General features: G+C 45.2%; 1 protein-coding gene across 2 annotated transcripts; it reads left to right on the top strand.

Annotated features, from left to right (window-relative positions):
* The first annotated feature begins 42 nt into the window (after positions 1-42).
* LOC103609957 (chromosome unknown open reading frame, human C1orf131) lies at positions 43-11,398 on the top strand. Of its 2 annotated transcripts, XM_008594208.1 has the most exons (7): positions 43-131; positions 2,014-2,357; positions 7,607-7,663; positions 8,683-8,778; positions 8,911-8,997; positions 9,665-9,717; positions 10,760-11,398. In XM_008594208.1, the coding sequence occupies exons 1-7, from the start codon at positions 59-61 to the stop codon at positions 10,896-10,898; spliced, it is 849 nt and encodes a 282-aa protein (XP_008592430.1). In that variant the 5' UTR covers positions 43-58; the 3' UTR covers positions 10,899-11,398. The 2 variants fall into 2 exon arrangements, with proteins under 2 accessions (XP_008592430.1, XP_008592431.1); XM_008594209.1 differs by lacking the exons at positions 9,665-9,717; positions 10,760-11,398 and adding an exon at positions 9,511-9,642.
* The last annotated feature ends 230 nt before the right edge of the window (positions 11,399-11,628 follow it).

Genomic DNA, 11,628 nt, shown 5'->3' with positions numbered 1-11,628 from the left:
GCCGGAAGCCGGAAGCGGGCGCTGCGCGACGGAAGCGGGGTCGGAGGCCGAGGCCGCCATGGCGCGGGAGCCGATTCCGGGGCCCGCCGCGCCGCTTCTGGACGCTCTGCTCCAGGACCTGTACGACTTTGGTGAGTGCGGGGCTCGGTGTGGACCGCACGGGGCCGCCTCGTTCCTCCTGGTGCGATCGGTGGCGGGTCCACGTCGGAGCCACCCTTCCGCGGCCCCTCGAGTGGCCCCGTCCCCGAGCGGGGGACCCCCTGGCTGCTGGGCAGAGGCACCAAGGCGTTCAGGTTTCACGGGGACCAAGCTCCCAGCACCTAGACTCTCGAAGTAGCCCACGTCCCCGCGTTTTTCGTCCCTCTGGGAAGCCCCCTTTCCCCTCCGCCACCCACCCCCAGGCCCGCCTGACCCCGGTGCGTCGGTGTCACCTGGTCGCGCTGGGGCTTGGGGACTGTCGCCGGGTGATTCTCGAGCCTCATCTCTCGCTGTGTTCTTCGCCGAGGACTGCAGAGGATGTTTTCCCATGAAGCTTTTCATAGCCTCTCCCACCCCGCCCCAGGCTGGCCGACCTTTTGCTCTCCTTCCTTTATCTCGTTGGGAGAAAAGGAAAGTGGAAAAGCTGATTGATAAGGGTTGACAACCGCCTGGCACTTCAGTGGGAAGAAAGTCCTTCACAGTCTGAAGAACTTACCCGGAGGGTGACATCACTAGGCGCTGGTGCCTTTTAGGACAAAGCACGTCTCTTAAATTTTCAGGGACATATTGCAAAGGCTATTTTATTTTTATTTTGGAGCGGTTGCTGAATATTCTAAGCTTGCCTAAACAGCAAGAACAGTAGCTCGAAAGTGTTGAGCACGTACCGTGTGCTAGATGCTCTTCATGTACTTATCTAATTTTCACAACCACCTCATGGAGCAGACACTAGAGGTTAAAGAAACTTGCTGAAGGTTACCTATCTAGTAACATGCAGAACCTGGGTTCCAGTTTCCCAGACAGACTAGACCTAGACCCTGCACTTGTATTGAGTTGTACTGTGAACAGAGCACCTGTGTGCTCTTGGAAATATTGGAGGACAGGGAAGCCTTAGTCGCAGACCTTGAAAAGTTTAATACCTAAAGGAACAGATTATTCTGCAAAATCCTGAATATAGTTTATATCCACAAAGGCTGCACAAATCATTATGCTAGGAGCTCTGAAGACAGGGACTGTGTCTTCATTTTTAGACCCCTAATGCCAAGGATTAGCTGGCTCTTAATAAACGTTTATTGAGTTAAAGACTAAGCAAATAGAAGCAAGCATAAACGATCAGCTGATATTTGGAAAGCTCTGTGTATCTGTACTGTGGGTGAGTAATGAGACCTAGAATTAGACCCCTAATGCCAAGGATTAGCTGGCTCTTAATAAACGTTTATTGAGTTAAAGACTAAGCACATAGAAGCAAGCATAAACGATCAGCTGATATTTGGAAAGCTCTGTGTATCTGTACTGTGGGTGAGTAATGAGACCTAGAATTAGGGTCTGAGCTTTCATGTGACTGGTCAGAGTTTGAACAGGTGAAACCAAGAGTAGGTATGGGGAGTTAGAAAATGCTTAAATTAAGCCATTTTTCTTAGGTTCATCTTAATTTCTCACTGTGAAAGAAATCTTAAGAAGACTTACATGTTCCTGTAACCTTAGAAAATTTTAAAAAGAAACACTGGCTGCAGTGGCAGACATTTTTAGTACAAAGCATGGGCCAGTTGGGATGACCAGTTCTGGGGACTGTTGCCATGATAATGCTTTGAGTGAGGACTAAAGTAATTGTGCTAGTAACGGTCAACGACATAAATATTAGACTCTGTAAATTGTGCAAACACACCCTATCTGAAGAAAAACAAATAGTTTATTTTTGGTATGTACTTCTGGGTGCTTATAGCCACGGCCTGTGCTCAAGTGCATTCTTAAAATTCGATGTTGGTGATTGATAAAATTGAAAATACTCATTTTTCTTTTTTGTGTTGGAACAAACAGGAGAGAGAGAAAATGAAGCAGAGCAGAAGAGGATCAGAAGGAAAAAGGAAAACAAGAAGGAAGATGTGGGGGCTGCAGTGGCCTTGGCAGCGGCGTCAGCTCCCCTGCCTGGTTCTCTCGTAAGAGGCCCGAGGAGGAGCGCATCCACCTTCTTCAAGGAACTGAAGGAAGAGCTGCACTGTGCTTCTGCCCTCGCCCCCACCGGTCCCCCTTCAGGACCAGAGGTCCCTGCCGCTGCAGTAGTGCCCTCTTCCCTGAAGAACAAGGAGCAAGTAGAGGTGGTAGAGTATCACAGCAGGAACACGAAGAGAAAAACGAAGCCAGATGAAGAGGAGAACACAAAGGTAACAAGCTGGCTGGTTTATACGTGCGTGGTGGAACCCCGGGTACTGTGGTATTAGTTGAATATCTTTATAGACTGTGTCAGGGGTCCCCAAGACCACCCTCAGGCCCGAGGACTTGCTAAAAGGACTTACAGGATACAGGACTTGGCGTGTAGACATACAGACCTTAATTATTCAAGCTCTGGGGAATAAGCTTCCAGAGAAAAGCAGGACATCACCGTAAATCAAATTGTTAGCATAAATTATGTGCACAGACTTGGCTCAGCAGCGGTTCCAGGCCTCAGGCATGCTAAAACCTGAATACACAACATTCGAATTGCTCAGTTCTCAGGAGTCAGCCAGTGGCCAGTCATGGAAACACAACCTTGGGAATGTGCAGATTTTGATAAACCCAGGCCTGCTGAGTTAACCCTTTCCCACTCATAAGCCTTCTGCTTGGTGGTGCTCAGAGAACACTCACTCATTCGGCCGCTGTTTCTGGCATTCCTGCTGTGTACCAGCCACTCTTCCAGGCACAGGATGTAGATAGCAGTGAACAAAATACAGAAACCCTGTTCTCAAGGGACTGACATTCTGGTGGAAAAGCAATTCAGTTTTTTGGAACAACAGTCTCTTTCAGACCGCATTTGTAAATCTGACCCAAAAGTCACAAGGGAGGTATGCTTGCTCCACCAAACTTTATTCTGTTTTTAAACAAGAATATCATAATGACTTTATCACATTTATTGCTAAAATCCAGATTCCCATTTCTGTATCATTCTCCATGTCCTATAAACTTTTGTCTATTGAATAAGGCAATGAGGATTGTATTAGTTTCTAAGGCTGCTGTAACGAATTACCACAAACTTGGTGATTTAAAACAGCTGAATTATGTTCTCCTACATTTTGGAGGCCAGAAGTCCAAAGTCAAGGTGTTAGCAGGGCCGTGCTCCCTCTAAGCGTTCCGTGGGAGAATCTTCCTTGCCTCTTTGACCAGAAAGTGGCTCCAGGTGTTCCTTGCACATCGCCATATAACTACAACCTCTGCCTCTGTCTTTACAAGGCTTTCATCCCTCTGTGTGGGAGTCTCGTACTTCCTCTACCTTTCTCTTATGAGCACACCTGTCATTGGGCAATTGAGATCCTTAATTATGCTATAAATACCCTTTTTGCAAATAAGGTCACATTCACAGATTTCGATTATTAGGAAATGGACATGTCTTTTTTGGAGCCCACAGTCCCGGCCACTGCAAAGATAGTTTGGCTTGCGTTGCTCTTTAGAACGTGTACACACATGCCAGTGCCTAGTGTTGTCTACATTTTTATGAGTTCAAAAGTTATCTGTGTAATCTTTTCTATAATTCAGGTAGCACTTCACAGTAAGCTCACCAGCAAAGATTATTGGTGCATTCTGTAATCCCATCTACTTTTATTTTAGGATTCTAGGTCAGCTTCCCAAATGCTCCAAATAGTGGGGCACTGGGAACATTGTAGGTGGGCCAAGAAATGGATTCCCTCTGCCCCCGGGACAGTCAGAGCCCCCAGCCTGGCCATCTCCTGTTACCACTGAGTCCCCTACAGATATTAGTGTTTTCTATGTGTGTCATGCTATAGAAAGGGTGGGAAGCTAGCCAGTGTAATTCTGCATTTGGAGAATTAAACCATCACAGGCATCTAGGTACCCTCCCTGGTTTCCTCAAATGTCTTGGACTTCAGTTTCCTCTCTTTCTGGAATGGAAAGGTCGATCAATCAATACTTGAGAAAGGAAGAGGTGGTGTGGGCTGGACAGCAGTCCTGCTGGCCCTGCGGGAACCCAGGAGATGGCTTTCTTTTCATTTCCTGAAAGCGAGACTTCTGCTATGAAGTCTATGATTAACCTGCATTGTTCATTGAAACAGGTTTTCATGGGTTTATCTGGGAACTTGGCCACCATTTATATAACATTTTATGCCTTTCAAATGTCTGATATACAAAGGGACTTCCTGATCGTGTCTTATTTTTAATGTAGTGACTATAGTTTGACAGCAAATAGTAGGTAAGAGATCACTTACTCATTCGTTTGCTTACTCCACAAATAATTGGGTGCCAACTATTTGCCAGACCCTGGAGATACAGCAGTGAACAAGATACAGTCTTTTGTCCCCATGGAGTGTACTGTACTGTCTGCCAGTGGAGTCACACAAAATCGGCCTTGGTGTTATCAGCACCGCACTCTCCCGAGTGAGCCACGGGCCGGCCCCGGAAAGTTTTCTTTTAATAGAAAGAACAAAAAAGTTGTCCATGAATGAGTCTACATTTCGGTCTCTTAATAATAAGATGTCTGGGGCACGTTGTCAGATCGTCTTTTTCTCTCTGCTCCACGTGAGCCTTTTTCATCATGGTTGGCTTTTCTCAGGAACCTCAGTTTGCTCTGTGTCTTTTGGACATCCTCACCTTAGTGACGGTTTTCAGTTGTCCTGGCGCACTGCCCTTCTTTTTAAAAAATGTGTCCTTTGAAAATGTGAGCGTTTCTGGCTAAGGAGACAGAATATGGACACAGTAAAACCACATACACCCATAAAAAGACTAGAGTATTTGACATTACAGCCTGTAAATAAATACAGATGAATGTCAAGCTAGTCATCATGGCACATCCTGGGTAAGGGCGTGCCAGGTGCGAGGGCAGGCAGGCAGTTATGCCTAAGGCTCTGCTAAGAGTTTGTGTAATGTGGGAAAGTAGAGTTGTGTCTTGTCCTTTAAAAGCTTACAGGCCATTGTAGGACAGTTCAGACACACGAAATTGGCAATATATTTAACAAAATGAAGACAGCCTCTGTCGATCAGTCAATACTTGAGAAAGGAAGAGGTGGTGTGGGCTGGACAGCAGTCCTGCTGGCCCTGCGGGAACCCAGGAGATGGCTTTCTTTTCATTTCCTGAAAGCGAGACTTCTGCTATGAAGTCTATGATTAACCTGCATTGTTCATTGAAACAGGTTTTCATGGGTTTATCTGGGAACTTGGCCACCATTTATATAACATTTTATGCCTTTCAAATGTCTGATATACAAAGGGACTTCCTGATCGTGTCTTATTTTTAATGTAGTGACTATAGTTTGACAGCAAATAGTAGGTAAGAGATCACTTACTCATTCGTTTGCTTACTCCACAAATAATTGGGTGCCAACTATTTGCCAGACCCTGGAGATACAGCAGTGAACAAGATACAGTCTTTTGTCCCCATGGAGTGTACTGTACTGTCTGCCAGTGGAGTCACACAAAATCTCATATGAGTTAGTAACAGAATTAAAAAGTTATAAACACCCTAGGAAACAGATGGGGTCCTTAGAGTAACAAGCAGAACCTACTCTAGGTAGTGTGGTCAGGATGGCCCTGAGGAGGTGACGTTCAGGCAGATGCTGTAGCTAACAGTAGTGGTGAGAGAGGCAGAGGAGCGATGCAGCAGGCGGAAAACAGCTTTGCAAACGCCCGGTGTGTTCAAGGAGCTGGCAGGAGCAGCGGGAGCAGGACAAGGGGACAGTGGTGCGAGTGGATGGGAGAGGCAGGCTGAGGGCAGCCTTGCTGGGGCTTGTACGCCGTGGCAGAGCCTTTGGATTTTAGTTTGAAGTATGTGGGAAGCACCAAAGAATTTTAAATAAGCCAGGGCACAAGGTGATCTGATTTACGCGTGTGAATTTTTTCTCCACATTTGACTTTTACTAGATACATTATTGTTCTTTGATTGTAACAGATTATAACATCTGTATTCTTTGTGGTAGCCATGTTTTTGGAAATAAAGACCTATTATTGTAGAGATGGTAATTCTTCCTAAATTAAGCTAAATTTCAATGCAGTTTCAATCAAAATCCCACCAGGTTTTGTTAAAACAACTTTGTTGAGATATAATTCATATACCATAAAATTCACCCATTCAAAGCGTACAATTCAGTGGTTTTTAGTATATTCACAGAGTTGTACAATCATCACGACCTAATATTAGAACTTTCTCATCATCCCCCAAATAAACTTTATAACCACTAGCATTCAATTCCCCATTCCCAAATCACCATCTTCTTTTCCCTCCCCTACCCCAGCCCTGGGAAACCATTAATCTACTTTCTGTCAGTATAGATTTGCCTATTCTGGACACTTCATATAAATTGAATCATATACACATGTGATTTGTAGTCTTTTGTGACTGACTTCTTTAACTTAGTGTGATGTTTTCAAGGTGCATCCGTGTTGTATCGCATATCAGTGCTTTGTTCCTTTTTATTGCTGTGTACTATTCTGTTGTATGACTGTCCCACATTTTATTTATCGTTTGGTTGATGGACACGTGGGTTTTCTACTTTTTGGCTCTTATGAACAATGTTGCTATGAATATTTGTGTACAAGTTCTTGCATACACATGGATTTTCATTCTTCGTGGATGTATACCTCATAGTAAAACTGCTGGGCCCTGTGGTTACTGTATGTTTAGCGTTCTGAGGAACTGTCAAAGTGATTTATGCTTTAAAAAGATTACTCTGTCCCCCGCATGATGATTGGACTCCCAGTGGCCAGTAGCAAGAGGCAGCAGGGGACTGAGCTAGGAGTTTGTTGCAGTGGTCTGGGTTTGATATGGGGTGGCCTGGTGATGTGAGGAGCGAGTGGGTGAACCCGCTCTTTAATAGGTGCCAGGCTGCCCACGAGCAAGAAAAGTCCTGAGATGTCCTGCAGTGAGCGTGCCAGGCGTGGCCCAAAGTGATGCAGGCTCCCGGCATTGTCTGTCTCAGCACAAGTCACTGCCCTGCTTCAGGAACCTGGGCCTCCCTTGTGGCCTCGAGAAGAAAGGGATGGGAAGCACGTGGTGAGGACAACCACAGTGTCCTGTGGGTCAGAAGGGACCTGTGCATCCCATGGCCTGGACTGCCTGCTCATAGGCTGCTTCTAAGCGTGCAGCAAAGGGCTTGGTGTGCACTGAGGGTGATTGCGTACATTCATGAGCTCAGTCATTGGCTCTCAGTCCTCATGGCTCCTGGGACCTGTCTTCACTTCACAGAGGAGCTTCGTGCCTGGACAGCTTAAGTTACTTGCCTGTGCTAAACACAAGTGCCACAGTCCCATGTCTGCAGTTTTGCTGCTCCCTTGGCAACACTTACTGTTCTCTGCTTTTTTTTTTTTTTATATTAGCCAGTCTAATGGGTGTGACGGTCAGTTTCAAGGATTTTAAAGCATGTCTGCTCTATTGGTGATAGATACTGTAATGATATGGTAACAGATGAGCGAAATAAGAATTTTTTTTTTGCAGATGAAAATTGGTGTCCTTGAGAAAGACGTGGATGTACAAGAATTTAACCTAGAAAAGGTATGTACTTTGAGATTGTTAAATTACTTATATTTAATTTATTTCTAATATTTTATAAATTTATTATATTTATCTAAAATTTATTATAAACTTATAAGATATATTTATAATAGGAGATTGTTAAATTACTTATATTTAATTTATTTCTAATATTTTATAAATTTATTATATTTATATAAAATTTATTATAAACTTATAAGATATATTTATAATAGAAGAACACTTATTTATAATACCAAAAGAAGAATATTTTACATGTCTAGTGGTTGGGGAAATAGCTAAGCAAATCACACTACATTCACTTAGCTGAACATTATCCACTCATTTAATACCTAACGTTTTTGTGACTGCAATGCCAGTGATGCAGTGGTAAGCGAGAAAAGCAGGGGTGTGTGTTCTGTGTTTGTAACAAGGCTTTAAAAATGCATAAGAGGAGAGACAGGAGGAAGTAATTCGACTGCTAAGAGTGGGTGTTGGTGAGTTTTTCCTCTTCGTTCCAAAAACGTGGGTCTGCGTGTGAGGCTGGTGTGATAAATGGTTTCTGAGTGTGAGTAGGTATGTTTGAAATGGCTGCCTATGGGTAATGGCTTGTTTTCAGGAGCATCTGAAGTACTGTAGAGCTCCGTGGTGCACTCTGGCTCTGTCACTGATTCAGGTCTGCGTGTGAGGCTGGTGTGATAAATGGTTTCTGAGTGTGAGTAGGTATGTTTGAAATGACTGCCTATGGGTAATGGCTTGTTTTCAGGAGCATCTGAAGTACTGTAGAGCTCCGTGGTGCACGCTGGCTCTGTCACTGATTCGTGGTTAGGTGATCCTTGACCTCAGATGGAGAAAGATGTGGCGAGGTGATGGCCACGCAGTAGAAGGAGCTCTGCAGAGCTCTTCAGCTGCACCCCGGCAGCGCTGTCGCTGCTGTGTGCTGGTGTCATGGCATGTCTGGGGTGCATTCCCCCGGGGTGTGTTTTGTCCCGGGGAGTTGTTGGAGTGCACTTGGGTCCGATTCTGCTTCGTGTCCACAGGCTCGTTTGGAAGTCCACCGGTTTGGGATCACGGGTTATGGAAAAGGAAAGGAGAGGGTCCTGGAACAGGAGCGTGCCATCATGCTGGGTGCCAAGGTGAGGTCTGCTGCTGCCCTCCATTCCCAGACAGGGCACAGAATGGGGAGCCCAGAGTGGGTCAGGGCTGGGGGACCGGGGAATGTTTGCAGGATAAAAGTGACGATTCGCATCCTGTCCTTTTCATTTCAGCCTCCCAAAAACAGTTGTGTGAATTACAAGGTCTTGCAGGAGCAAATCAAACAAAAAAGGGCGGCAAAGGAAGCAGAAAAGAGAATGGTAGGTGTGGCTGTCTGCTCTGCATTCTGTTAGAGCAGAAAGGCAGGAGGGGGAGGGTTCTGCCCCCCTGGGGGGGCTCTGGGGGGGTTCTGCCGTGGGAGGGGCGCAGGCTATAGCAGGAGCGCCGGGAGGCCGCCGCTTGGAAAGCAGCCGAGACACGAGTTACAGCGTCAGAGTCTCTGTTTCTTTGCATTTTGTGGTACCAGCCAGGCAGTGTGGCACGTTCACCTGTGGGGTTTGCTTTGAAATAGCAAACTCCTGTTCAGATAACGCGGGCTACTGTGGTCTTTTTTGTGTGCTCAGCCATTTTTTACGTGTTACGTTTTATAGAGGTCAGGGGCGCGTGAAGACCCAGGAGGGGAGCAGATGTGACCTCCGTCTCTTCACCTGCAGCCGAATAGCCGGCCTCTGTCCTCCAGCCTTGCCTGGAGTGGCCTTTCACGTTGTTGAAAGGGTTTTAGGGTGAAATCTTGAGGCTGTTACGTTTATCTTTATTTTTTGCTTTTTTGGCAGCTGGCCCATATGGAGACTGTTATGTTTAATATGCCTGCTTACAAAAGTACTGAATCAGTGGTGTCTCAGTGGCTTTTGGTCACAAACCTCTTGCCTTTTTTTTTTTACTCTATTGTTTGTTAGTGACACATATTATCTTAAATTCTGAAATCAGGCCCAGGAGACAGATATTTTCACGAAAAAGAAGAGGAAAAGGCAGGAAGACAGGTGAGTGATGCCATCGGGTGGTAGAGCTGAGCCGTCTGGAGAAACCCATTGATTAATACAGAAAACGATACCTTGAGTGTGTGTGGTGTTTCTAGGCTGTTAAAGCGCTTCACTCCCTCCCATTTACCCTAATCGAGCCTGTAAGGGGAAGACAGGATGTAGTAAATTGCCCAGGATAGAGCAACTGCCTCAGAACTGAATTAGGAATCTTCTGCAATCTCCTGTTTTCAAAGAACAGCCACCCCAAGTGACTAGTGGAAAATCTGAGGTTGATGTTGTCTGCAAGGGCTTCTGTTCCCTCTTGAGAGCGCCTGCCAGTGCAACAGTGCAGCCTGAGTCTGTGTCACCAGCTCTTTGACACGCCACACAAGGCAGCGCACCATGATTTTGGATAATGGATCACTGACTTTGTTGCTTTCTGCATTTCTTCACTCTTGTTCAAGTGCTTTTTTCTTTCTCTTTGAATCGCTATTTCAAAGTAGACTCCTTTTGTCTTGACTTTTTTCTTGAACTCCTGCTCTGCTGGTATGTGCTGTACCGTGGCCATTTGGTCCGGCCAGAGATGTATGTCTGTCGAGTGCCCACTGTGTGTGAGGTATGCAGATGCCTTGGGTATTAGTATACAGCAATGATCACACTGCAGCAATCCCTGCCCTCGAGGAGATCACACTGTAGTGAGGGAAACAACCAAAACATACAGACAGATGAGTAAGGTGATTTCAGGTACTGGCAAGTACCATAAAGAAGTTGAAATAGAGTGTCGTGAGAGAAAATCACTGGGGTGAGCTGGAAGTCACTCTGAGGAGGTGACGTCTGAGTCAGAACTGAGCAAAGAGGAGGGGACAGCTTGGAAAGATCTGCAGAAGAAGCCAGTGCAAAGGCCGTGAGGCAGGAGGCGAGGGCCGTGGTGGAGCAGGGGCATGCATGGGAGGGGCTGGGAGTTTGCAGGCCAGACCGTGGTGGCGGTGGCGTGTTGGTGGTGCTGCAGTGCTGCTTTATAAAGCCTAACTACGTACAGACCTTTATCTCACTTTAAATGTAGGAAATCCAAAAAAAAGAAGGCGGCTCCCAGTATTTTGTCAAGTGGACGGATGGGACAGATTGGAAAATTCAAAAATGGGACATTGATTCTGAGCCCAGTTGATATCAAGAAAATAAATTCTTCCAGAGTGGCTAAATGAAGAACTTTATCAAGTAAAGAGGAATGGGAGATAGCCGCTGTGCTGACACCGGATCTCTGCAAGACTTCTAGATGTTTCACAGGCTGCTGCTTCATTTTAGAAAAAAAAGTCAAGCAGATAGAATACTTCTGGTTACTGAAGTGTCTCTTCTCTGGTGCTGAACGTGTTGGGCCAAGTGCAGCGTGAATTGAGGTGAACCTACTGGAAAGTGTTCCCATGTTCTCCAGCAAACTTCACCGCGGATTCAGTCACCGGCCTTGGGTGCATCTGCTCATAATACCATTTTTAGTAATTTTACTGTGTTGTAACTGCTGGTAATTAACGTTTAATTACCTTTTAACATTTTTAATGATTTAATATTACTATATCATGAGAAACTATGAGTGTGGTAATTTATCAATTGCTTTGTGGAAAAGCAGTTTGAATTTTCAGTCTACCACATGCGTAAAATCTACTTCACAAGAAATTATATAAATAAAATCCAGCTTTCTTAGTATGTATGACTGTGGCTGTTAAACAACACAGTGGATGTTTTAACTCCTGTCTTAGAACATTCCAATGTCTCCTTCAAAATCATCACCTTGCGTGGCTACTATACATGTATACATAGTACAAGGGGTCTTCAAAAAGCTCGTGGAAAATTGGTATTAACTCTTTTTTTCCACGGACTTTTGAAGTACCTTCGTATTAGGATAAATTTATAAGTTCATATTTATAATGTCACCCCTTA

Source organism: Galeopterus variegatus, unplaced genomic scaffold (assembly GCF_000696425.1).
Source record: "Galeopterus variegatus unplaced genomic scaffold, G_variegatus-3.0.2 Scaffold10359, whole genome shotgun sequence".
Taxonomy (NCBI): domain Eukaryota; kingdom Metazoa; phylum Chordata; class Mammalia; order Dermoptera; family Cynocephalidae; genus Galeopterus; species Galeopterus variegatus.
Note: the sequence above shows the minus strand (reverse complement) of the source record. Positions and strands in the feature narration are given on the sequence as shown.

What these genes read in the sequence shown, in the direction of transcription:
- LOC103609957 (XM_008594208.1), top strand. Translation starts at nt 59, where the DNA reads ATGGCGCGGGAGCCGATTCCGGGGCCCGCCGCGCCGCTTCTGGACGCT. An exon ending in AAGAATTTAACCTAGAAAAG is followed by an intron (nt 7,664 to 8,682) that starts GTATGTACTTTG and finishes TCGTGTCCACAG; the next exon opens with GCTCGTTTGGAAGTCCACCG. An exon ending in CCATCATGCTGGGTGCCAAG is followed by an intron (nt 8,779 to 8,910) that starts GTGAGGTCTGCT and finishes TTTTCATTTCAG; the next exon opens with CCTCCCAAAAACAGTTGTGT.